At 40.1% G+C, this 27,671-nt stretch overlaps 1 protein-coding gene across 4 annotated transcripts in view; it reads left to right on the top strand.

The window, feature by feature from the left end:
• The first annotated feature begins 4,905 nt into the window (after nucleotides 1–4,905).
• The window catches only part of Bmx (BMX non-receptor tyrosine kinase), a 51,521-nt gene continuing 28,755 nt past the window's right edge, over nucleotides 4,906–27,671 (top strand). For 3 of the 4 annotated variants that reach the window (XM_005409163.2, XM_013507004.1, XM_005409162.2), the window contains exons 1-7: nucleotides 4,906–5,573; nucleotides 13,253–13,399; nucleotides 14,301–14,405; nucleotides 16,596–16,677; nucleotides 20,705–20,824; nucleotides 22,497–22,561; nucleotides 27,288–27,463. In XM_005409163.2, coding sequence (XP_005409220.1) covers nucleotides 5,571–5,573; nucleotides 13,253–13,399; nucleotides 14,301–14,405; nucleotides 16,596–16,677; nucleotides 20,705–20,824; nucleotides 22,497–22,561; nucleotides 27,288–27,463 — 698 coding nt within the window. In that variant the 5' untranslated portion in view covers nucleotides 4,906–5,570. Of the gene's footprint in view, nucleotides 5,574–12,267; nucleotides 12,342–13,252; nucleotides 13,400–14,300; nucleotides 14,406–16,595; nucleotides 16,678–20,704; nucleotides 20,825–22,496; nucleotides 22,562–27,287; nucleotides 27,464–27,671 lie in introns of those variants that run through there. The other variant, XM_013507003.1, reaches the window with a different exon arrangement.

The following is a 27,671-nucleotide window of genomic DNA, read 5'->3' as shown; positions in this document are numbered from 1 at the left end:
CTGAACAGAACAGTTAATGATTAATTGTTTGATCAATCTTTCATGTCTATATTCGCTTTCCTGAGAAACCACTTTGAAGTTATCAGTACATAATACAGCAAGCAATGTTAATTTCCTGTCACTTTGTAATTCAGTATTACTTGTATTGTTCTTGTGCTATTTTGTAAATGGATGTCTGTTTGTTAATATGTTTTCATTCTTTTATTTTTAAAATAAAAAAATAAAATAAAATAAAATTACCAAGCATAAAAAAAAAAAAGAAAGAAAGAAACTAAGTTCAAGGGTGTGCATGGCCAGGGCATAGCCCCGGAATTCCATTTGCAAGTCTCCTTAAGAATAAAAAAGTGCAAATTTGAAAAGCTAGATGGTTTTGAATGAATTAAAACAAAAGTGAAGAGGGGAGAACTTTTACAACTGGAAGACAGGGCGTGTAATGTTTCTCTATCACAGGGCCCATTCGTGAGAAGGGAAATGAGCTGCTGTACACGGAGCTCTGAGCCCTTTGCACCCTGTCATTGGAAAGGAGGAAGGAGATGAGGAGCAGGCAGCTGGATACACGACCGTGGGTCACCCTTGGAATTCTGACAAACATGAAAGAAAACTTCGTGCTGATATGGCAATGAGCATAGCATTCCCTAAATGGTTCCAAATAACTCCGTTATAATCTTTAAAGACACCCACATGGTCAACACATTAGATATTTTTCTTTTTTATCCCAAAATTTTATTTTCCTCATCCGTAGAGCTGACTGAATTTCTTTCGAAACATACATTTTATAAAAGTAAGTGGACATCTTACACATTGCATCATTTGCATTTTTCTTCTTCTTTAAGCTATCAACTCAAAAGTTCTTTCTTGCAGATTTTCATACTGTGCCTCCTGAGGCAGTGTAGCTGCTATTCATTAAATGACAAATATCTCTGGGTTATTCCATATTAGGCACTCAGACTCACTGAACCCAAGAAAGCAGTTGGCCCCAAGTCAAGGGCTGATTCTTTTGTAAACATTAATTTATGAAGGTCATTAATGTATTGAGTGGTTGAAGACGTCCAAATATGTCCAGTAAAGACGGGTTCGTGTGATTCCCATTTCCATCCGGGTGAGAGCACTTGGGCCAGACTCGGTCTGTTCTATCAGCCAAGGTTCTGACCCAGAAGCCACATGTGACTAACCATTGCATAAAACCCCTCACTGTTATGCTCTGTCTTTCCCGTGGGTTTTTGGCAATATCCCAGAAAAGGACAGCTTATGACCCTCTCTTTAGAGACACAGAACTTTCCTAGAATCCATCGCAAGCAAAACAGTTTGAGCCCTAAAAGGCTGATTCATCTCTTAAATGAGGAAAGTAAAGAAATTTAGGTGAACGATTCCCCTGACACTTACCTCAATTACCCTGATAACCTTTCTCAGTTTTCAACTTTTGTGAAGTTGTGTCTTCTGGCCAGTTGAAGGCTGCTTTTGGAAACACAGTATTGGAGTCAAAATAAAAACTAATTTGAAGTAAGTTCTAGTTAATGTTATGTCTGCTGAGGTGCTTATAGATGACATGTATCTGCACCTTTTTCAATTGCATGAACAATGACAACCATAGGAACAACAAGAAGGTGGATGACCAGGTGTGGTGGCGCATGCCTGTAATGCCAGCACTTAGGAGGCTGAAGCAGAAGGATCACAGTGAGTTCGAGGTCAGCCTGGGCTACAAAGCATAGTGAAACCCTGTCTCAAAAAGATGGATGGACGATGAATAAATATATGAAAAAATAATTGCAGTAAAATGGTAATTACAGACTCTAGATGGTGGTGTATGGGTGCTTAAACTTCTTTTAACTTCTATATGTTAAAATTTTTCAGAAAAACAATTAAATCAAAGTGGGAAGCAGAGCTGGAAGGAGCCCGTAAAGTTATCCCCTTTGCTTACTTTTTTTGTCTCCAGCTCTGGCACCTGTACAAGTACACCTGAATGAATGCCTGTAAAGTTGAACTGCTGAACTAAATCCCAAGCTACTAGGCCATTGCCACAACTGGCAAGATTCCTCTGGAGCATGAGTTAGAGAATTTATTCCGTGAAGGTGACAGTACATACCTGAGATTTCATAAGTAACATCTCTGTCACAATTACTCATCTCTGCTTCTGGAGGATGAAAGTAGCCAGACATGATATATTTTAAAATGATAGCTCCATTCTAATAAATTTTATTTATAAGAATAAAATACTTACAGTTTTCTAATTCCAGCAGGACGCCAAAGCCTTTCCTCCCACTAAAAACTTGATTAAAACTTAAAAATTGATTAAATGCCAGCAAGTGTTTTAAAGATTTCGTAGGTGTCAAGAAAGGCCATAACACAACTAAACAGCACACCTTCACGTAGAATTCTACCTCCTGACTGAGGCATCTCCTTGCATAAGAAACAAGGTTATTTGTTTTACCATTGAACCCACTGAGTCTGATAAACGAACATCCTTGAAAGAGATGGACATTGACTCTTAATTCCAGTGAGTGGCACTGATTGGCATCAGATCCCAACTTCCAAGCAGATTATTTTAGCACCAAAAGGAGTAAGTGTAGGAAATGGTGGTGTGACACCCCCGTGAAGAGACACCCATGGGAAAGACTATTAGAGCCCTTGTGGGCTTGCTCTGCAGTAAGGAGAGACAGACATAAAAATAATAGATATGTAAATGACACTTTGTGTTATATGGTGACAAGCACGATAGAAAGGAGATACAGCTGAGAAAAATAAGGGAGGCTGGGCCTGCTGGGTGGTAGTGAGGTGATAGTAGTAAACAGAGTGGTCTCTGTAGGGCTCATTAGTGAGAGGTTATTTGAAATAGAACCTGGAGATGAGCAAATGAGCTGGGCAGATTTCTGTGACAGTTAAGGAAGCAGAAGATACTGCCCATGCAAAGGCCCTGAGGCAGATGGTTCTCAGAACATTGGAGGAGTAGCAAGTAAGTCATTTTTAAGAGTGGTAAAATGAAGTAAAAATACTACAATCATGAGATGATATTAGAGACAGACTATGAGACCAGAAGAGGGGGGACTATTGGAGAATTTATACAGAAGTGGTAAAGTTTGACTTACATTAAAGGAATCACTGTGGCTCCCAGTGGAGAATAGGCTGCAGGAGGCGGGGATTAGAATAAGGGAGAGCAATCAGGAAACCAGTGCGATATTCCAGGTAAGGGATAGTGGTAAGCAAGCCTGAGAGGTAACAGTAGAGGTATTGAAAAGTGGCCAAATTTGGGTCGCATTTAGACAATAGAGCTAAACCTATATCATGAAGGGTTGAGTGTTGGGTGTGAGAGAAGGGTAAAACCCAATGGTGATTTTACTCTCTCTGGCCTGAACAACTGGAAAGAGAGAGATGCCATTAGATAGAGGGGGCAAGCATAGGAAGAGCTAGCTGGAGGGGTTCATCAGGTTAGCTTCGGCCACATTCAATCCAGCTTATTGATTACACATTCCAAGTACAGGTGCACAAATTGACAGTGAAATACAAGTCTGGAGTCCAGTGGGGTCTTGCACGAAATTTGAAATTTGAAAACAAAAATGTATGAATTGCATTTAAATCCAGGAGTTAAATGAATTTCTTAAAATGAAAAAATCAGAAATCAGCCGCAAGCCATCTCTCTCTCTCTCCCTCTCTGTCTCCGTTCTACCTGTCACTGTCTCTCTCATAAAGTGTATCCTACCAGGTTCTTTCACAAAAATGTAAACACAAGTGAACAAGCCTGTTCATGTCCTAAAGTTACATTATCCCATGCTGTGTCCCTTTGTCTGTTGCCCGCTGACAGCTTGCGTGAACACGCTGTAGGGAACATTCCTAAGGGTCTTGCTGGGTGAAGGTGACAATGCGGACTGTAATTGGAGTGTTTTAAATCATGTAGTTGAAATAGCAAACTGCCAAAAGTTAGGATTTAACTAAAGATATGGAAAACACAGAGCCAAAGAAAGGTTCAGGAGAAGTAGCAGAGGAAGTGAATGAATAGAACAAATAAATAAATCTGTGACATTTTGACTTGGAGGAAACCACTCCTTCTAGCTGCCTTTGAGCATTTTAAGCCCCAACAAGGGATGGAAATTCTAAAAGATTGTACCCAGGTGTTTCCACATTTATATCACCTCCCTTACATTTATCTTTTAATTCTGAAATGGATCTTATACTGTTGCCATAAAAGCAGCGGAGTAAATACAAATTGCCATATGGGAAAGGAAGTTAATTAGGAGAGTGGAATTAATTTACTGCACCAGGTTGTTATGCTACTGTTCCTCTGCTTCACTCCCAATATGTTCACTACTACACGCTTTATTCTCAGAGGATGGAGAGCTATTTGGAATTCATCAGTGACTTTTATTTGCCATCTAGGTATAATCTATCCACTTTTGAGTTCTTCTGAAGAACTCCTTGCCCTTCCCCATATTCCTATTTCCAAACTGAACTATTTAAAGTATTTGCAAGTTGTTTTTCACATAATACTATAATTAACCTGTCACTGGTGGGGTTTTCTCCACTAGATATAAGCCTTCTGAAAATGTGAGCTGCCTCTGTTCTGCTCACTTTTGGGTCTTACGTCCCTAACAGAATGCTCAGCACGAGGGAGGTTCTCGATAAGACTTGACTAGCCAAATGGACAGAAAGGATGCTAATCGTGTGTCCACTCAAAAGAACCTCTTTGAAATTCAGTAGCTTCACATCCTCCTGCCAACCCAACTTCGTCATATAGACGACTACAAATAAATATCCAACAATTTATAAGTTAATACAGTGTGTCCAAGTATGTAAGAAGGTGATGGATTTTCTTGGTTATCTACAGCAGAGCCTAAAATATATCATTAGATTTATTATGCGTGACCAGCCAGAGAAAATGGTGGAATGAGTAAAGCCAAACATGGTGATGTTGTTTTAATGCTACAAAGTGACAATCGCATGTTTTCATTGTAGTCACAGTGCATTGCAGTTTAACAAAGCCCATCTCTTCTTCATTCTGGATTCCTAATCATTTAAATTGTGGAGTGTGCTTTGGGGTCATATTAACGTTTCCTCTCTCTGTGTATTCTCTGGCCTCACTTTGTCCAAACGTTCCGTTGAAGTTTTCGTTGCTTATTCTCTGTGAACTTTGGCATTACCTAATGGTTTCCTGGCTCTGACTCCTGTGAGAAAAGTCGTCAGAAGTTGGGTTTTGCCGAGATATTTTCTTGTCCTTTCCAGCACAGAGCTCTATAAACAAAGGCAAGGTTATCACACATACCCAAGAGCTGGCTGGGAAAAGCAGGAGCTATAGTTATCAAAGTTGGAACCTTTGTGAAATATGCTTTTGTCTCCATTTTTGTTGCATTCAATCAGCTCAACAAGTGTTGGCTAAGTGTTGAGCGTGGTTTCCTGTGGGATTGTGTAAGGCCCTGCAGGACAATAAACGTTTTGGGGGCACAGTACTGCAGCCATTTCTGACGCAGCAGCAGGGAAAATGTGAGACAATTCACTACTGCTGGAAAGAGGAGAGCTGAGGCTATTTCTGCGAGGACAGACTACCTCCGCGGCAGTGGACCCGGGCGGCAGGACAAGTCCAAATGGTGCGTTTGAGTGACCGGTGCAGTGTCATAACCTACAGAAAAATAGGGTTAGAGTCAGTATTGTGGGGTGAGAAATCTACAAAATTTGGGGAGTCCATCATATGAAAACTGGTACTAAATTATGAATATGAAATTATTCGGACTCCCCCTGGGGCTTTGGAAGGGACCTTGGTAATTTGGGGACCATAAGATGAAACTGCTATCATTTCACTGTAAATTCAGGCCTTGCTCAAAATCGCATTTAGAGAGTTGGCAAGTCCTGAGCATATTTGCACCAGCTTGCTCAAACTTTGTGCTGTTTTCTCCGCTGATATTCTCCGTACTATGCCTTGGTTACCAGTTGCTTCCAAAAAGACAAAGGACATTTACTTATATCTTCTTTGATTTATATTTTTATAATGTTGTTTCTGCTACCAATATTTGTTCTTAGGTTCCTAAAGTTTCCCTAAATCAGACTTGGGGGTATCTTAAATGGAGATAGAAAGATGGGAAGAACGTATACCTTAGAGTTGGACCTGCATCCAGTAGTTTGAAAGTTCTTCGGGACCATGATTGTTTCATTGGATTTAAATAGCACAAACATACCGTGGTCTACACCAGTGCTTCTGAAGCTCTCATGAGTGCATACCAATCACCTGAGGGTCTCTCTGCAATGCAGATTCAGATTTCTGGGTCTGGGTAGGACCTGAGAGTCGGCATTTCTAGCAGGCTCCTAGGTATTGTCAATGCTTCTAGTGCATGGACTACACTTTGGGTAACATTCACAAAGTCATCCAAGAAATAGGATGTTGCAAATATACTGTCAATGAGAGTCTGGTTCCACTTGATTTTTAAGATAACTAATCTGGGATGGAGAGTGTGTAAGAAACATCTAGTGAAGGTGTTTCTGGCTTGGCAATGGATAAGGAGGTCCTCACTCCTGTTACCCCGCAAAGGTGATACTACCAGCTGTGGGCAGAGGGCGAAGAAGTAAAATCTGACCTCTGAGGATCATTTCATTGTCTTCAGCTTTTAAACATTTTAAACTTTGCCTAGGGAATGATGAGGAGAAGCACATGTTTCCAAAACATCTACGAGGGGGCTGGACACTGTACTGTCATTCTCTCTTGACTCTTCATAACCCTGAGAGGTGGTTACTGCTCTACTCCTTTACAGATGGGGAAGCTGAGGTTTACCAAAGTTAAGTAACATGCCAGGTTGCTTAGAGACAGAACAGGGATTTGAACCCGACCAAATTTGCTGTTTTCACCCACCAACCCACCTCCTAAGCAATATTACCTGCTAAGGTGGTTCATTATGCTAGCTCAGGGATTTATCACTTTTTGTTTTCCTAAGGAAGGTGCCCAGAGAGAGTGGTATGGGCAGAGAGGAGGGAGCAGAAGGACAGAAGTTGTTGAAACAAAGAGTTTTGGAAAGGCCCTAGAAGGCACTGAAGATTAATCTACTCAAAGCAAATTTTAGCTTCAGGAGCAGAACTGGAATTCTGTGTTCTTTGTGAGAAAATGACCTTCTTAAAATATCTGGTTTTCAAATTCATTTTGGAGCAATTAAGGTGTGGTGTTCCAAAATACTGAGGATTTGACAGTGTCAGTGCTAGAGGATTTTCGTCCATATCATGCCAAATCAACTGGAACTTCTCTGTTCTGCGGACAATCATGGGAAGTAGGATTTTACCAGATTCTGCGGCGCTGGTATTTGTCTTTGGCGAGCATCCTAAGATTTTTTAAACCACTTCACCTGATTCTGAGTTAAGCTTTTTGTTCCTGTTTAAACTTAGCAGTGTATTTTGTCAGTTACTTAGCAGGAAGCTAAGTGGGTCTGCCCTTGGGCAAATATTTGAAGATTATATTTGTCACAGAGCCCTCCACTTTCCTTGTCACACACCGCCCGGCCCGAACTTGGAACATCCTCCCCCTCCTCCTTCTCACCCACCCCACCTACTGCCCTCCCATCATACGCTTTACTTTACTACCTTGACACTGACAAAAATCCTTAGCTAAATGATATGTAGACTAAAAGAGGATAACCAAGCAAGGACAGATGCGAGAAATTGCTGCACTTTGATCTCTCAGTTCTAAGGGGTAAAGCTTTAAAGGCACTATTTTGAGGAAGCCAGGGAATATAATTTTTAGTTGAGGGTCTCACTTACCTATATATAAATTTCCGGGGCTGGGGATTTAGCTCAGCGGCAAAAGCGCCTGCCTGGCAAGCGCAAGGTCGTGAGTTCGGTTCCCGCTACCGGAGAAAAACCAAAAAATAAATAAAATAAATAAATAAATTTCCCTCTTCCTTTCCTGCCTTCTGTTCCACTTAAAATGTATTGCAGTATTTGAGGTTGCATGTTCTTACTGATTGTTAAAAAGTGGGTTATAATTCTGCTCCGTGTGTGTTCGTGTGTGTGTCTGTATTTGTGTGTCTGTGGGTCTGTGTGTCTGTGTATGTGGTGCAGGGCATGGAAACCTGATTCTCAGTTAAGCTTTTTGTTCCTGTTTAAACTTAGCAGTGTATTTTGTCAGTTATTTAGCAGGAAGCTAAGTGGATCTGCCCTTGGGCAAATATTTGAACATTACATTTGTCACAGAGCCCGTGACAAATTTGCTATTTAACACTGCTTTGATGGTTTCTTCTGAAAGATTAGGTGCAGGTGGCATCCTCCTGATGGTTGGTTCTACTAGCAGATTCCTTGCACAGTTCTGGCAAGATTTAAATTTATGCCTTGTTCCTCAAACAGCATGCCTTGTTCAGGAAATGGCGTGCTTATCTGAGCAGATCTCTTTTAGTCTGTTTACTGCCGTGGAGTGGACATTGAACCCAGAGGGACACCAGAATCTGGCTCTCTGGGGTGTGTCTCAGGTCACTGGTTGACAGTCTCAACCAAGTCCCTTAGACTGTTGGGGCTCAGTGTTGCATCTGTAAAATGGTTTCTAGGGTTCCTGCCAGCCTTGCCATCCCACGGCTGGCCTTCTGTATTGAGGTTGGTGTCTTCTTTGGTTTAGAATGGTCTGGTTTAGTGGGCTTGTTCTTCTCTAACACTGGTATCATGCTCAAGAAAGTGGGCTATGGAGCTAGACTGCAGGATTCGAATCCCAGCTCCACCACACTAACAGTTTGACCTGGACAGTTTATTTATCCATTGCAGTTTCATCATCTATACATGGGGAATGAAGTTACAACCTACTGTATAGTGTAACCCTGTCACAATCCGCCCCATGGAGCCGGAATGTCACAAACTACCCTAAAATATGGCTGTGGGAGGATATGCCCATTGGATAGGGTATTGTGGCATACCCGTAAGTGGAGGGTGGCATAAACTGTCCCATAGAGTGACTGTGACCAGTAAACAAATTGACATGTGTTGAAAGCTCTAAATAGTATCCTGCATATGGTGAGCCCTGCTTAAACGCTGGCTAGAATTATTGTTACTAAAATCATTTGCATTCTTCAAGGTCCAGTTGCAATGTCTTCTCTCACATACTAAGCTTTCTTGATTATTTTAGGGATAAAACAAATTTTCCTTCCTCACAGCTTTCATGGTCAAGTGAATGAACTCCATTGGAGCATTTGAGTTTTCCTTCTATCTTCTTTTTTAATCATGATTTGGGGCCAAGTATTTTCACATGAAGTTTTCCGTGTAAGCTGTGTCAAAGTGAAAGAGCTGTAGCCTCTCATTTTACAGATTAGAAAACTGGGAGTTGAGAATGGAAACGACTTGGTAATGTGACACTGCTCACAAATGGCAGTGGGATAGTCTCCTCCAAGCTCGTGCACCCGCTACCCCAGCGCAACCTTACATGCTCTAATCAGGTCTGAAACTTGTCTCTCAAACATGCTTGATGTCACCCAAGGCCATGGAACCAGTGGCTCGATGCCTGACACCCCATAGGCTCAGAGTCAAAAGTACCAAACAGAACTGCCAAACTGAACTCCTTACTCTTGTTTTCATATAAATCCTAAATAACCGTAGTGATTATAATTCACGTTAATTCAACGTGCACCGTTTTTGTGTGGAATAGGTTCCATAGTGGTTGCTACCTTCCTCACAACAAATATTGTATTGATTTCTGCCAGGTTCTTTTCACCTTCCTTATGTTTTAATCTCTCTCTAGTTTCATGTACTTATGGAAATAGGCAGCCTGGGCTATTTGGTAAGCAAATTGATGTCTCTGTTCTACATGGGTGGTAACAAAGAAGTCCAGCCAAATCCCACCAGCTCCTCTATGGAAATAGATTTCTGTTTAATACTTATTTTATTTTGAAAGGCCTTTCTTCCCAACGGAATTTCTCTTACATAAAGGTGGACAAAGGAGAGTTTGTAGTCATTGGGCAGGCATTTGGGTCAATAGTAGTACTTGAACCCTGTTCATTTATTGTCCTAATAAAAAGGAGGAGACATTGCACTTCACAGTTAGCCATCAGCAGGTGTCACCTTCTATAATATGGAAGACTGGAGAAGTGCCTTCGGTTTAGAATCTAGGCTGTTGAGAGAAGAAAGGGGAAGTGCAAGGAAAGAACAGAAAGAAGCAAAGGAGAAAACCAGGTTCAAGCCTGAGCAGGAACCAGAGAGCCTGTCACAGTAGAAAATGATCTGCAGATGACAAATCACCAGTCATCAAAATAGGGCTGTTGCAGCTTGTGAAGGCAGCCTCCGAGTCCCCCTTAGGGAGTGCAGAGCTGTGAAGGCCTGGCAGTCTTGGTTCTGGACAGAAATTCAGAGACACAGGGTTCCAGGGGTCTGGTACATGAGCACCACTGATTACAGAGTCATGTATGCAGGGTGTGAACCATCTTTGGGAAAGTAAGCATAGGCATGTATATACTGGATTTTTAAAAATCTAAAGGTATATTAATCTTTTTTGTTTGCATGTCTGTACTTCTTGGATCTATGGAATAAACATATATAGTATGTTATTATTTAAGTGGAAGAAAAACTTCACAAAGAATTTTAGGAAAGTAGAAACACGAAGGGCTTCTCTTGAACACAATGGGTGCTATTCACTGTGGTCACTGGTTGTTTTGCTTTCAGTTGGAAGACAGGGAAGAGATCAAGGAGCAGCGTGCCTCCTTTCTACCTCTGCCTCACTGCAGGCAGAATTTAGAAATGAACAGTTATGTTGAAATTTGACACATTACATTTTGTCAGAAGTAGCAAGGCTTGTAAATCCTTGGAGATTTATTGGACAATGTACTTAAGGACTTGATATCTTCCCTTCTACTCAATAGTTTTCCTTTCTTCAATATATAGAGGCCAACTTGGGAATGTGTCAGTGGTTTCTGAAGCTCACCTTATTACTTTTTACATAAAATTCTAATAGTACTGGGGAAAATTGCATAGTATCTTAGACATTGGGATCCGCATTTTGAGAAGTATTCTTATGTCACAAATTGAATAAGCATATGAAAAACTTCTGAAAAGTAAGCTTCCTAGTCTACTAACCAGGTCAATTTAATAAGCACTCTGCCTTGGGGAAAGTTTTAGCAAGAGACATAAAAGAAATTTGTCAGGTTTTTACATCTTTACTTTTCTGCTTTATTAATAAATTATTTAAAATGTAGAAACAGGGGGCCGGAGATATAGCTCAGTGGTGCAGCTCCTGCCTGGCAAGCTCAAGGTCCGGAGCTCAATTCTTGGATATCTACCTATCTAGCAGTTGATAGATAGATAGATAATAGCTAAAATAAGTATATGCTAATTTCTGTTCATTGAAAGGAATCATTTGTTTATACTGTTTGATCAATTTTGCATGCCTATGTCTTGTAATCTGAGCAACTACTTTGAAGATAACAACATGCAATATAATAATAACCATCATTAATTTCCTATTATCTTGTTTTGAAATTCTGTATCATTGTTTTTATTGTTTTTTCCTTTAAAATTAAAAATTGAATGTAGAAATGCAAGATGAAAAAGTGCCCTATCACTGTGTCTAGTATTTGGCTCCACCAAAGAAGTCTATCACTCCCAAAAGTACAACTTCATAGTTTCTGTAAGTTTTCAAGCAAATTCTCTTCTAGCTGTAGACTTCAGAGGTAGAATAAGCTTCCCAAGCAGGCGTAGGTGCAGTGCCTGCCGTGAAGCAGAGGTCGAAAGGAGGCACCTTGCTCCTTGATCTCTTCCCTGTCTTCCAACCTAAAGCAAAACAGCCAGCGACCACAATGGGTGAATAGCACCCATCGTGCTCAAAAGAACCCCTTCACTTTTCTACTTTTCCAAAAGAATCATCCTTTTAAAAAATAGTGCAAAAAGTACACAAGAAGTTATCATGTTTAATGACTACTACTCCTGTCCGTAAGTCAAGCAATGCCCCTGGAGGACATTTTAGGGGGTAACACATGGTGTACTGATTTATGTACATAAATAATGAAAACTGGTTTTCTTAGTTCCTGCTTTTAAAGTTGCACACTCTATATCTGGAAGAAAACTGACCGGGACCGGTGGTGGCTTATTCAATACCAGGCCATCTTTCTTCGTTTCCCTTTCTTTCCATCCTCCCATAATAGGGTGCTCATCACCCCCTGGGCCAGTGGGAAGTATCCTCTAGTGGTGGGGCAGCTTTACTTGGTACCTGCCTCCATCCAGACAGAGCAATGTCTGTGTGGGCGCTTCCTGATCAAGAATGGTAAAGAGGATGCAAATGTCTTCTTTTAAAGCACAACTGTGGAATAGCCAAAGGGCATATGAGGGGTGATGGTGCCCTGGAGCAGTAACTTTTTGCTCAGAGTGTGAGAGTTAAAGTTAAAGACCCACACGTAAGCTCTTGGGAGGCAAAGGTGAGTAAAGTTGATTACCTTTAGATCATCAAAGAGCTTAAGTATTGCATATCTAACTGAAAATAATGATGCTGTTTCACAAGGCAAAGAAGCACATAAGAAAGTTTACCTCTGTATCTTACTGCTTACCGTTGCTATTTTTCTTTTTAGACCTGATACCAGACTAAGGGTTAAAGCAACAGACTTAGCAGATCCAGAAAATAAATGCATTTCTTTTTCAGGCTTTGGAGCAAAAAGCAAGAGTGTTTTTACTTTGTAAATACACTTTCAAAAGCTCTTCTAAATATCTTTTGAAAATGTTTTTGCTGTATTCTCACATTTCTTCCCTTTACTCTACCTTGAGCATTCATTTTGATTTAAAATTCTCTGAAGTATTTAAAATTATACCTATATGTTTTATGTTGAAGATTTGATTATGATCATGGGCTGTGGATATCATGTACAATATCAGCATCTCACAACAATTTAGATAATTTCACCAAAACACTGACCACATTAATGGAGGAAAATTTCAGTTGACCAATTACCTCCTGGACGCTAAGCTGTCTGGAGGGTGGCTTTAAAAGTTTTACTATGCAATTCAACAGACACCTATAGGATGTTTAAGGAGGAAAGAGCATTTTGACAAGGTGATCAAAAGATGGTGCAAGCGTAGTGAATATTCAGAGAAAGAGATGAGGCACTGGATGAATAAAATGGTCTTTAAAATCAACATATTTATGAAACTCAGAGCAAAAGGAGCAGAAAATGTTGATATGTGTGTACTTTCTTCTATAATCCTAACTCAGTCTGACTTTTAAAAATTAGCATTTACATTACCACTGAATGAAAAATAGTTGAGTAAAATATACGGAGGCTAAGAGAGAACCTGGCAGACACTACAGTCATTTCAATTATTTTCTTTTATTTAGGATGATAATATGGATACGAAATCTATTCTAGAAGAACTTCTTCTCAAAAGGTCACAACAAAAGAAGAAAATGTCACCAAATAATTACAAAGAGAGGCTTTTTGTTTTGACCAAAACAAACCTTTCCTACTACGAATATGACAAAATGGTGAGACTGTTTATTCCATTGTATTTATACTGTACTATTCCCCACCACCACCACGGCAGGCTCACAAGGTACTTGGTTGATTATAATGAAAGATTAGGTTTCTTAGCTTATACAGTAAAGATCCACTTGCATCCACTTTCTATTTCGTCTTTGCTAGACCAGAGCACAATGGACCCAAAGGATTTTAAAATACTAATTAGTTGTCCTCAGACAAATTGTAACTTTAGAATGGTAGTTCTCAACTGAAAGAATTTTTGCTTCTCTGGGGATACTGGACAATGGCTAGAGGCATTTTAGGTTGTTACAACTAGTAACAGGGAGAGGTCAGTGCTACTAGCACCCAATGAGTAGAGGACAGGAATACTACTAAATACCCTACAATGCACAGGAGAGACCCCAGACCAAAGGTTCATCTTGTATTTTGTTTTTTAATTCAGCACTGAATGGCAGTAGAGCTGATGATCAGAAATGCTGCCATCAAACAATCCTGGAAATCAGACTATCTCAGTATAGCTGACGATTCTGTCATAGTAGAAATACAAAAATACTATCAGAAAATTGAAACAAAGTAAAGATGTTTGAGGACTTAAATCTTTATTTTCCTGAATATGTTTGTTAACTGCATAGCAGGTGATTTGAAACACATTTCCTACTTCACTAGTAAGATAAATTAACTACTGCTTAAACACTTGCTTTTGGAGAGCATGTGTGTTGTATCCACAGTTGAGAAATATATTCTATTCCCATTTAGTTTTGACTATTACGAAGTAACAAGAAATGACTCTCCACTAACCACCACATCCCCAGATCTCCCTCCCAAAAACAAGTTTAACTGTATGCTTTTTTTCTGTGCATCATGGTGCATCACTTAAGATATCTTATGTGTTGTTTTTTAATTCAGAAAAGGGGCAGCAGAAAAGGATCAATTGAAATTAAGAAAATCAGATGTGTAGAGAAAGTCAATCTTGAGGAACAGACACCCTTGGAGAGACAGTACCCATTTCAGGTAAAAGGTGGAACAACATTACATTGGGTGGATGACTCTTCCTGTAATATTTTCTATGATGAACTCATACTACCCAGGAAAACTGATATCTCAAAATTATCCAGGAAGGCAATGACAGCACTTGGAATATTTCCAAGTAGGAGGTGGGCATTTGCTAAAATTCTGTCCACCAATCTGCCTCACCTGGAGGGAGGAAAAGCAAGATGAGTATAAGTTACAGCAGCCTGATCTGCCTTGGGTCTGACAACCTCTTTCATCAAACCCTGCTGAGTGTTTCTGCTGCACTCGGAGTGGTATGAACAGGTACAGAAGAAAATACTGATCATGCTCCACGGCACTTGCCAAGGTGGCAAAATGGACGAATGGGAAGATCATTATAATGCAGAGAGGGGGAGTGTTACAATGGAGATCAGCAGAGTACATCTGTGGTACCCAGGAGGCAGAAGCTTCAGTTTCCTCACCAAGGTGTCAGAGAGTTCTTTGGAGGTGACACTCAGGTTGGAAAGGACAAATACAGCTTAACACAACATGATGGGAAAGGAAGCAGGTCAAAAGAAGCTACATGTGTTGTGTCACTGATCGGTGAAATAGCATCCTCTCTGGAAAAAGCAGTCCCATGAGAAAATGAAAGAGATGAGCATGGAGAGGTAGGTAGGGCCAGATCATGAAAGACTTTGCACATCATGCCAAGGAATTTTGATTTTACCCTGAACTATTTTAAACAGTGGCATGCTATGGAGAATATACCCACAGTAACTTTTGACACTGGCTTGATCTAAGTCATGCCCTATTTTTTTTTTTTTTTTTTTTATTTTAAGGATAAAAGGAGGGAAACATTAACAGACATACAACATTTTACAACATATCACAAGCACAATACAGACAATACAGAGTTACAAACAAAGTGGTAGGGAATTAACAATGGTGGTTGTATTACATATTGATATCTTCAAAGTGGCTTCTCATGAAAACAGATATAGACATGCAATGCCCTATTTTTATTAAAAAGGTAAGTATCACAAATACTTACCTTTTTTTACCTAAGGCAGATGAGTTGTCTTTTTGATGGCCAGACTGCCCAATGGTAGTATTAAGGACCCGTGGCCAAGAATGAAAGACAAATATTCAGTTAATCAACAACCATACTTCCCATGTCAAAGAATATTAGCCAATTGAGAGAAATCGGGGGAGAGTGTGCTCATGGAAGAGGCTGAAAAACTACCTCATGGGGAAACAGGGTCCCCATGGCATTCAGGCTTTGGGACCCTGCAGAGCTCCTAGCTCCTCCGCTTATATTTGTGTAGCCATAAACACATATTCAACTTTGTTTCTGAGTACTTTTCCTCATTTGTAAAATAAAAAGGCATACTCTTCTTTTCATAGAATTGAAATAAGATTAAAATAGCTAGTATTAAAGTAGCTAGGAATGAGCCCAACAACTATTTTTTAAATGGTGTATTTTATTTCCCAAAAGTAGAACAAATTACATAAACCTTTTTTTAAAAAAAGAAATCAACAATTAAAAGGCACAATAGAAAAAAAGAATGTCTAAAAAAAAAAGGCACAATAGAAAAATGAAAACAGTAGAACAAGTTGGAGAGGGGATCTTGAGTATACATTATAATCTTCAAACATCTAAACAAGTGCCTTAGGAATAGAAAAAAATAGTCCTGGGAACTTCTGGGGTGTCACATGCTACAATAGACAAAAAGAACAAGGAGACATAGTTTTACTCAATATATGCATGAACTGTAAATGATCAGAATATGTGAACACTGATGTCATGGCAGAGTAGAGGACATGTCATTCTTGCAGGAACGTTTAGGGACAGAGCAGTTGAAGATTTTCCAGTGGGCCGTAAAGAGGGTCTTACACTGGGTAGGTGGTACCCTAAGCGGAAATGTCTCACAGATAATTCTCCATGGTCTGGGCCATCCCTACTGACATGTCAGTGTTCACTCCTGTCAGACGCATCATTGTGATTTTCCAAAGTGTTGAAGTGCCTGGAATAAAACAAACTGAGAAGTGGAGGATAAAATAATTTCGTACTTTTTCATCTAATTTCAAAGCTAGTGTGTATCGTATATGAACATACTCAGGTTTTCTTCTGATTAACAGAAAATTCTCAGGTGCCCCAGACTGAACTGGGATGCAGTTCTATCAAAATGCAGTGCATCTTTTCCTTTCCAGATTGTCTATAAAGATGGACTTCTCTATGTCTATGCATCAAATGAAGACAGCCGAAGCCAGTGGTTGAAGGCATTACAAAAAGGTAATAAAAATGTCATAAAACAGAATCACTGATGGAATTGTTTTAGGGCTTGGAGCAAGGACACAGCAGTAAAAACACCCAATGCTGAAAGAAAACCTCCTGATTTTCCTACCAACCTCAGAAAATGTGCCAGACTCATCCTCAGTTTGCATTCTCATTGTTACAGCCAGGAAGCCTGAGGATCGGATTCCCTTTCCCACTCAACACAAAGCTGCCTATTGTGTCTTCCCAGCGGCTCTGGGGAATCCAGGCCATCTGTTCTCCACCCGCCTCACCATAGCAAAGTCTAAGTCCCTGTGGAGCTGTGTCAAGTCCTATAGCTTCTGTACTTTTGATGTTTATAGAAAGTTATCTCTCATATTTACTAAGCGCTTGCCATTTGCCAGTACTTTGCTAGGTACTTTTAAAACATTTTATTAGATAATCCTCTTGACAATTCCGTGGAAAGGGGTAATATTATTCTTCATTTTCCAGACAAGTGATGTTAAAAAAAGTCTGGCCAATGTTATAAACCTAGTAGTGGGGTCTTAAACCCAGCTTTTTAACCATTCGACAAAACTGAGGGTTTTGTCCCCCTACTGACTTCACCTGCACTGCCTCCTGCTAAACATTATAAACATTAGACAAAACTGAGGGTTTAATGGAGCTTTTTATTCACTGATTTTTTTAGGCTGTCCTGGTAACAGGACCTTTAGTAGAAGGAAGAAAATCATTAGTCATTTGGCACTGTGATGTTTCCCTCTGTGATATTTTTATTATACAGATGACGGATGATGTGAGGACAATATTTAACTCAAATGAATGACCCTCTTTGTGGAATTTGGGGCATAAGCTTCTCCATGGGGAAGACTTGATTTAATTTGATTCGCTTTAATTTTTAGATTATGGCTCTTTCTCGGTATACCTCCGATTGCGCACACCTATTTTCCTTCTATGTACATCCCTTTTCACACATAGGACTTAATTTCCCTATTGCATGAACGAATTTAGCAACCTATTCTTAGAATAGTCAAGTGGTCCATTGAAGAAGAGAAGCTTCCCCGTACCCACCACGTCAGTGAAGTAGGAAAGTCGTCCTTGTGCACAAAAATATGAATCATTGTGGTGATCATGGGGCTTCCAGAAGGAGCTCTAAGGTTTTTCTTCACATCCAGTCAGCTTTGGGAATTTTCCTGGGGGTCAGGTACTGTGGCGGACAACACTTATGTGCAGTTCTTACACATACTCTAGGCCTCTATTTGTGGGTTCTTCTGGGACCATATATGCTGTACAGGCTTGGGTGGCCCCAGTGAAGCACATGCAACAGCATACAGAATACAGAAGGAAAGCAGAGAGAGAAGCAAAATGTCCCTCATGCAGCTGCGGAGTTCCCCTTACCTAGGTTCCATATGCCCAGCAAAAGACTTCAATCTGTTAATAACACTTTGGGCTGCAGATAAAAAGCTACCAAGCAGTTTCTGAAACAAATTCACTTTTGTTCTCCCACAGTAACAAATCCAGAAGTAGGCAGTGCAGCCATAGATAATGCAGCAGCTCGGTGAAGTCAGTAGGGGGACAGGTTCCTCCTAACTTTCTGCTTGGTCAACTTTAGAGGCCCCTGGAGAGGTTCTGAGCTCTCCTAGAAGTTCCCGTGAAATCTTTTGTTCATGTTACATCATCCAGAACTGCATCTCATAACCCTCTCTATGTTCAAAGGAGCCTGGAAGACTATTTGTTCTCTCCCACCCTCTGTTGGAAGATGGTGAGAGAAAATGAAGGTGTGGACAGGTTTGTTGTTTGACTAACAAACCTGACTCAGGAAAGCAAAGAGGTTCAATCACTCAAATATTTTCCCATATGAAATTGCATTGTGATACAATGATTATTCCTACTACTTGATTCAAGAATTATAAAGTGAGGTAGACATTGGGGGCGTAGATTGTTTCCAGAAGGTGACCTACACTTGGAAAGTTTAAATGACCTCAGTACTGACTTAAGGAGTGTCAGCTATCACTGTTTCCAGTTCAGTTAAACAAGTGTGGACAAACGTGTCCTCCCTTCTAAAAATGTAAACTGAAAGGGGTGTGGGAGAGTGGTAGGCATCTGTGCATAAGAATGTAGTAGAAAGGTTTGGGGATATCAGATCTACTAATTACTAGGCTTATAAATTTGATCAAGTTATGCCATCTTGGTTTACCTAACTCTGCAACAGCAATGGTAGCGATAATGACTAGGCCCAGGGATGTTCAACAGACTAAGTGAAATGATACACACAGGGGAATTATGTACATGTAAGTCCCACCACCTAAAAATAACAAGAGGAACATACTCTCCTGGAATTATTCCCCTGAATGTATTCCTCTTGACATCATTATTAGGTGGTGGAAGTATTAAGGTACAATGAGGACGTTTGTACTTGGTTAGAAAAAGAATTTTCCAGGATGCTAAACCTATGTAGTAGAAAATATAAGAATCTTGACCCTTGGAGACAAGTATCTGTTGTCTAACAGGAAGGCAAGTAATATGCCAACGGAATTCCAATGATCATTTCGGACCAAGATTAGAACCTTGTGTTTTATAATCTTAATCTTAATTCCTCTTGTGTTTTGGGATTCTTATAATAATTTTCCTTTAATTCTCAGTAGTCTAGTTTTTTAATGATAGCATTTTCAGCAAACCTGACTGAGGTAAAAGAAGGGAATGAGATTACCAAAACCCACTGTCCATTGAACATATATTTGGGGCCCTTTACATACATTAGCATATGTCCACCCAGTGACTCAGCAAAGTAGTTATTATATTCACACCCTTTCTTGAGTTGGGCTTTAAAGGAGGAGCAGAGTGCTCCTGAAATTATGATAAGGAACAGTCAAGATGAACATGAAATCGAAAGGAAGAGTTAAAGTCACACATGGAAACAGCCCTCCCAACCTAGAAATACTTCCTGAACTATTCTTCACAAAAACCTTGTAGCTTACTGTTTTAGTTGAAAAAAGAGCCTAATGTGTTATAGATTATAGTATTACATTTCAAGATCAGACTTTCATTTCTTTGGCATAACCACTGTCCTATTCCTGTGATTTTATTAAAATGCTCCTAGTCCAAGAAAATTTGCCTCAGAAACTTTCATTCCATAATATAAGCACATGTCAAAGTCATGAAAGACAAAGAAAGAATGAGGAACTATCCCAGATCAAGACAACTATACAACTAAATGCCATGCATATTTCTGGATGGAACCTTTGATCAGAAAAAGGAAGCGACTATGAAGGACACTGTTGAAACAAATGACAAGAATTTGAATATGAAATATATATTAATTAATCATATTGTATCCATGTTAAATTTCCTAAATTTGATAATTGTATTATTGTTATACATGAGAATACTCTCTATTAATAGAAATTACATGGTGAACTATTTACAGGTGATATTATTCAGGTCATACTATCTGCTACCCACTATTTAAAATAAGGATGAAATTCTTTAAATAATTATAACATGCATAGAAAGAGAGAAAAAGCTGTTACAATTAGCAATTGATAAATCTAAGTAAAGTGTATGTGCATGTTTATTGCAGTACTCTTCAACTTTTCTGTACATTTAAAAAGATTCAAAATAAAAAGTAGGAGGAAATGTATTTTATTAGAAGCTTTTTTATTGTTGCTAGGGTTTGGTCTTCCCATCCAGCGCCCTTCTGCCACAAGAGAACAGCATGCTCTGTATCTCATTCCTACCTTTCCAGATGTATTCCTAAAGTCCTAACAGCAAACTGATTTGTATATATTTTTACCTGCTTTTTTAAATTTAAAATGGTACATTATTGTATTGTTCTCACTACCCACACGGTTAGACTCTTCTTATTTTGTGGTTTATTAGCTTCTGAGTAAAAGATCTTTATCCTTTTGAACCATTGGCTATTGCCCTTCGTTGCTGGCACGGGGGGGGGGGGGGTTCATTGTTTTCTGATGACAGCACTCACCGAATGTGTTTCTTCTCTCGGGCCAATGTCTACTTATGTCCTGTTTCCTTCCTGTCTGCTTCTCAGAGATAAGGGGCAACCCCCACCTGCTGATCAAGTACCACAGTGGGTTCTTCGTGGACGGGAAGTTCCTGTGCTGCCAGCAGAGTTGCAAAGCGGCCCCAGGATGTACCCTCTGGGAAGCATGTAATGTGTGACCCCTCTTTGGGCTGAACCCTGGGTGGATGATGCCCCATTAGACCAAACCTGCCCAGTGCCAGAACCACTTGCCAGGAAACAAGATGTGCTGGGGTGGTTGGCATCGTTTGCAGATGCCATGTAGCAAATGAAGTCAATTCGAGGGTCAATTGAATCACGTCCATTAACATAATAGCAATATTAGTTCCCACCATTCAGTCATGTCATGAGAAATATTTTAATAGTTGAAATCACTAATCAAGCAGTGAGCTATTATTTCCTCCAATAATCCTTCTTAGTTTAAGATAAACTCTAAGGAGACAGAATGTAGTGTATATGTCACCATGGTTCAAACATCTAGATTTACTACTTGATAAAAAAAATCAGTTTTTTCTTTTGATAAATAATAAAAATCATAAACCAAAAATCCTTCAACATTATTTTTTCTTTTCAAATGTATAGAAAAAGATAAAATTGAAGTAACATTTTTCATCATTATATTGATGAGGCCAACTTCTGCAAGAGATATTAGCTGTATGTGGGTCTCCTCTTTCCTACGAAGCACTAAGGAGTAAGGTCTCTTTACAGTATTCATCATTTTCCCCAGTGCTTTTGTCTGTGATCTGGCATTGTTACCTATCGGGCTAGATGACAGCTCTGACCTTCCCCCAACTCCCTTGGAAGGAGCAGGAATAAGTCCAGAGAGAGCACTACCTTGCATTGACTTCCTGCGCTCTACGTTCGTGGCATTCACAACATGTCCTGGGTGCCACAGGTTCTCCACTAGACCCTGAGGATAACTATACAGTGTAGGGGTGTCGCAACCAATGAGCAACTGTGATATTGTTTATTTGCCCAATTATAATTTTCTCTCTTGGCTTCCTCTGCTGAGCTACTGAACATCCCATGGGCACAGGTAGTAGAAAGGAAACAGGAGTTTCACTGCTTCTTCCTGTCTCCAAGATGCCCTGTTCCATCCCCTTTACAGGATACATGGCCTACAAGTAGATTGTCCATATTCCCCGGATTGTTTGGAACCTTCTCATTCTATGCCTGGCAATCTGGCATAATTGTTTACAGCATACCCTTTCACTATCAAATGTGTTTTTGTTTGGTCAGTAAACCGTATGGTCACCCCACTGATAAGGTATACAGTAGCTTCCTACTTATAGCTTAGACATTTATTTCCATACGAGAATGGAAAGAAAAATCAAGGACTCATGAGAACAGGGGGAAAAGTATGTGCTAAGTTTGTTTATGTAATCAGCAGCTATTTATTGATCTTCAATAATTATTAAAGTATCCTGTGTAGGCCAATCCAAGACATACCAGATATGGACACTGACCTATAGGGTCATATATTTTACCCAACAGGATTAGATAGCTGTGACCCAAATACAAGGTGGGAATGAAGGATAAATGTACAGTTTGTAGGGTTTTTAAGAATTTGAATTTTCAATCTAGACTCGTGAAAAAGTCAATAATTGATGGTGAAGGAATGTGTTGAGTTGAACATTATCCAGAAAACCTACAGAATCATTCCAGATGCTGTATCTAAATTCAATTAATCTGGAGTATCATTTACACAAGCCAGCTCAATCTTTTGATTTTTAACATTGGGTGTTCTCTTGGTGTGTTTTATTTGAAGCTCCTTTTGATAGCATAGGCTTTCATTTTTCAGATGCTGATCTGCACGTTGCAAGCAATGAAGAGAAAAACAGAGTTCCCACTTTCCCAGACAGGGTTGTAAGTAGACATTTTTAAAATGTTTTTTCAGAATCAAGATATATTACAGAGCGGCCACATTCAAGACTGGAAAATATGAACTTGCTGGGCGTTGTGGCACATGCCTGGAATCCCAGCACTTGGGAGGGTAAGGCAGGAAGGTCATCACAAGTTCAAGGCCAGCCTGGGCTACCTAGCAAGACCCTGTCTCAAAAAGAAAGTTCAAAAAAAAAAAAAAAGGAAAAAAAATGCGGACTCCATGCACACTGCTTAGCAAAGAGAGAAAAGTGTGTGCTGTCACTAATAAGTCTAGATGATCATGCACAATGGATTCAAACATAGGACCATTATAACATTTTATAATTTTCTATTAAGTAGTCACCAAAAACTACGTGCATGTAAGAGAAGTCCTTAAGACAGCAGCCATGTAACAAGCAGGTATTACTAGCTGTTATTCTTTCCCCACCACCAGCATGACCAAGACTGCCTCATGGACATATCCCGGTGATGGAATAGAGCTCCATGGGGCACCAGCACAAAACAATGCAATTCCCCCTGTGATCCCTTCACAGGCAGTCAGCGGAATTTCATTTCTGTCTCCAGATAAATTCTTAAGCAAATTTTATAGTTTTCCAGGAAGTGTCAGATGATAGGAATTTTCCAAATAACTAACTGTTAAAAGAACAGCCTCTGAATCGTCCCATCCAATGTCATAATTGCATGACTCCAAACATTATTCCACTTTACAATTTCTCTCCTTTACTTAGCTAGGGCCTGTGCCAGCTTGCAGCCTGCTTTAGGGGAGAGGTCATAAAGAGGCTGAGACTTCTTACTCTTTCAGGGTTAGAGCCAGAGCAGAAGGAGCTAGTGAACCGCAAATGCTCTTACAAAGCATTTGGTAGTGGTGGCATCTGGGTGAGTTTCCCAGTGCATAACTGTACTTTTCTTCCTGGGGCAGATCTAAACATAATCTTATAACAGGAGAGAAATCCTGATACTCAACTCCTGGGTTTTCAGCCCTAAACTCTTCCACTGGATCAATTCACCCATCTTGCACAAAATTCCTTTCAATATAGCTCCCAGCCAACTCTTCACTAACGTTGGAATTGATGTACAGAAAAACAAACAGAACTCTGATTGCTCTGGATAATTGAACTTTAGGAAGCTCACTCTCACAGTAAAGGCTGCTGCTCTTTTTGCTCTGCTTTCTTCAGTTCATAGCCACGTCCTTGTGCTTTTAGGGTTCCCACTCACATAAGTGCCAGCCTCCTCAGGAGAGGTATAAAATGGCCTCCCAGTGGTTCTCTGGAAGCTCACCTGAAAATAAGAGCATGTGTGTACTCCTTCATCAGCTCTATGATATGTGAGGTATTTGTTTACAGCTATACATACTCACACACTCTTACTTTTCTTTCTAATTAAAAAACACATAATAAACCGGATGTGGTGGGGCACGCTCATAGTCCCAGCTACTTGGGAGGCCAACACAGAAGGATCACAAGTTCCAATTCCATCTAGGCAACTTAGCAAGACCCTGTCTCAAAATTGTTTTAAAAATGTAAAAAAGGCTATAGTTCAGTGATAGAGAATGTCTGGGTTTGATCCTCAGTACTAAAAACAAAACAAAACAAAACACTGCATAAGTTTTGTGAACCAACAAGAAAGACAAAAATAATCCATTACTGTGGTAGGTTAAATAGTCTTCCCCCAGATTTCATGTCCGTCTGGAACCCTAAAATAGGATCTTATTTGGAAACAAGACTTTTACAGATGTATTAGTTAAAGATTAAGATGAGATCATACAGGATGAAAGTGGGGCATAAATCCAAAACCCGGTGTCCTTACATGATGAAAAGACATAAGTAGATACATAGAGAACGCCAGCTGAAGATCTAAGCAGAGATTTGGGTTATGCTACCACAAGCCACAGAGCATCTGGAACCTGCAGAAAGAAAAGCAGGCAAGAACTCTTTTCCCATAGCCATGCACATCTTGATTTTAGACTTCTGCTCTCCAAAACTCTGAAAGAATAATTTCTATTATTTTAGGACATCAAATGTGTGGTAATTTATTATGGCAGCCCTAGGAATCAATTTTTATGGTTTGGCACTTTCGTTTTGTTATCAGTGACATTGTTGTTTGTTTTGGGGTGGTTGCTCCAGTTCTGAAACTTAAAAATTATGGTCTTTGTGCTGGGGGGTGTGGCTCAGTGGGGGAGCACTTGTCTAGCACATGGAAGGCCCTGAATTTAGTGCCAAGCACCACACATACAAAAAATTATGATCCTAGCAACAAGGTTCCAAACAGGCAAATCTGCAGAGGCAGGAGGCACACAGTGGTGGCCCGGGTCCGGAAGCAAGTGGGGGCTGACTACAAGTGGGGACAGGGGTCCTATTGGGGCAATGAAATGTGCTAGGACTTGATTGTGGTGATGGTGGTGCAACGTGATAAATTTAATACAAGTCACTTCATCTGCACCTAAGAAGTGTTAGTTTCTAATAGAGTTTTTTTAAAATCAAACCTAAGAGCGGAGGATAATTTAAGAGCTAGAAACCACTGCATCTTGTCTCTGGCAGGAATCTCTTTGGGAAACGTGCTGAAAATTATCAGTCAGACAAATCAGTGGCTTGTTTGGCCTCAGTTTGTTTTGATTATAAGATGTCTGTAGGAACCAGGGATCAGAGCATGTTTTCCTTTGTTTTGTTTTTACCAGAGCATTCAAAAGAGGATTTACTTTTCTGAATGGTGGAAATAAAAATCAGCTCTTCTGTTCCATTCAGACTTCCATTTAAAGAACTTTCCAGGGGCTGGGGATTTAGCTCAGCGGCAAAGCGCCTGCCCAGCAAGCGCAAGGTCGTGAGTTCGGTTCCTGGTACCAGAGAAAAACCAAAAAATAAATAAATAAATAAAATAAAATAAAGAACTTTCCAATGCATTTATCTTTGGAGAGAACATGCCTGGTAGCTTAGAAATAACAGTATTCTACATAGTTGAAATGCGCAGAATGCCAAGGCCTCAACTCCAAATGAATGGTGTCCCTGGAAAAAAGTGAATTGCAATGTGAAAAATTAAATGTAGAGCCCCCCCACAGCATGATACATTTGCAATGACTTATAACATTCCCTTAGAAAAGCACACAAATCCTAAGTATTCAGCTTGAAGAATGTTTGCAAACTGGACACATCTGTCCCAAAGATGTCCAGATTGAGAAAGAGAAGGTCAACCAACCTTGGGGACATTCTCCTGTTCCCTTTTGGTGACTACATCTCACCGGCACTAGTCACTAGCCTGACCTACAATATCATAGATCGTTTGTTCATTTTGGGCCTTTATATAGATAGTTGTCTTCCCCTTTTGTTCAATGTATGGTCCACAATTTTTAATGTATTTTTATTGTGAATAGATTTCCACCATGTGAATACATTACTGTATTATTTCCTTGTTGCCACTCTAAATCGCCAAAAATTTAAAGGATTAAAGCAACTTATAGTTCTGACTTATAGGTCTGAAAGTCAGAAGACTGAAGTGGGTCCACACAGCTTTGTTCCTTTTGAGGGCGGTAGAGGAGAACTTACTTCCTTACCTTTTCTAGCTTCTGAGAGCTACCTGTAGTCATTGGTGCCTCGTCCCCCCAGCTATCCTCAGGTTCAGATGCAGCTTCTCTTCTCTTGGATCTCTGCTCCCATCTTCACATCTTCTCTCTAATTCCTGACCACACTGGCTCTCTTTTAAAAGGACCCGTTAGGCTATAGCAAACCGAACTCTATAGTCCAGAGTAATCTTCCCATTTCAAATTCCTCAATCACAATCTGCAAATTCTGGTGATTAAGACATGAACATCTTTAAGAGGTTATTACTCTATCCACTGCAATTATAATATATTGATTATTTTATCCTCTTGATGAGCACTTTGGAAGTTTCCAATTTTTAATTCAAACAGCTGTGCTCTGAACACTGCTTCAGTTTCACTGTTGAGGATACACATACACATACAAAGTTTCATCCAAAAGTATGGTGAATGTTTAAATTTTTAAAGATAATTATTGTAGTAAGTGACACATTACAGTTAATCCCCCTCAAGAGACTCCTCATTGCTTCAAAGACTAATCCCATGGTTCTTGCCTCATTCTGAAGCAGTCCTGGAAGTCCTCTCTCATGTTTTTCATTGCTCTGTCTTGGCTGCTTGCATGTTCTGAATTATTTCACAATATTTACCTTTCACGGTTATTTTGACTTTGGGGAAAAACCAGAAGTCACATGATGCCAGATCTGGTGAATAAGGTGGCTGCACTGTAATGTTTTTACAAACCAATCTTTCTATTGGATAACATTCAGCAACAATATTCACCATATTTTATCACACCCATACAGACCTATAATTTATGGGTCGTGAGGTCTAAGCACACCATCCAGCTCTAGCGCATTGTGCAAGCAAGTTTCCAATGTGATTTACCATTTCATACTCCAACCAGCAAAATATGAGTTATAGTTGCTCCATATCCTTCCCAATACTTAGTATTACTCTTCTATTTGCCTTCCTTCCTCCCTCCCTCTCTGCTTCCCTGCCTCCTTCCTCTCTCCCTCCCTCCCTCCCTCCCTCCTTCTCATCCTCCCTTTGCTCTTTCCTTCCTCTTTCCTGGCTGCTACCTGACCTCCTTCCTCAGAATGTAAGAGCTGATACACTTTAGTAACCAGTTCCTGAATCTGTGCCTTACTGTAAGATATTAAAATCTCTTGTCCTCCAAAGCTGAAGATTCCTCGGGCAGTTCTTATTCCCAGAGTGGATGCACCATCTCCAAGTACTGCTCTACCCCTGTATGACAGCAGCTCGAAGAAAAGCTATGGCTCCCAGCCAAACGTCAACATGCTGTATATTCCAAGGGAAGACTGTCCTGACTGGTGGCAAGTAAGAAAATTGAAAAGGTAATCCCCAGCTTTCAGACTGGCCACCTCGCATGGAGATCACATGGTACCCCAACTCCCCTGGACTTCAGTCTCAAAGCTGCCAATGCAGACCTTTGCTGAGATCGTGTTGTCCTCTCAGCAAATGTTCAGGGAATCAGCCACGAGACTGAAGAAGAGAGGGGTTCTTCTGGGGTTGAGCAGTGCAGACTTTCCATTTCGGTTTTCC

The sequence above is a fragment of the Chinchilla lanigera genome, unplaced genomic scaffold (genome assembly GCF_000276665.1).
Source record: "Chinchilla lanigera isolate Chin_1 unplaced genomic scaffold, ChiLan1.0 scaffold00118, whole genome shotgun sequence".
Taxonomy (NCBI): Eukaryota; Metazoa; Chordata; class Mammalia; order Rodentia; family Chinchillidae; genus Chinchilla; species Chinchilla lanigera.
The sequence above is the reverse complement of the archived record's forward strand: the minus strand, read 5'-3'. Positions and strand labels throughout refer to the sequence as shown.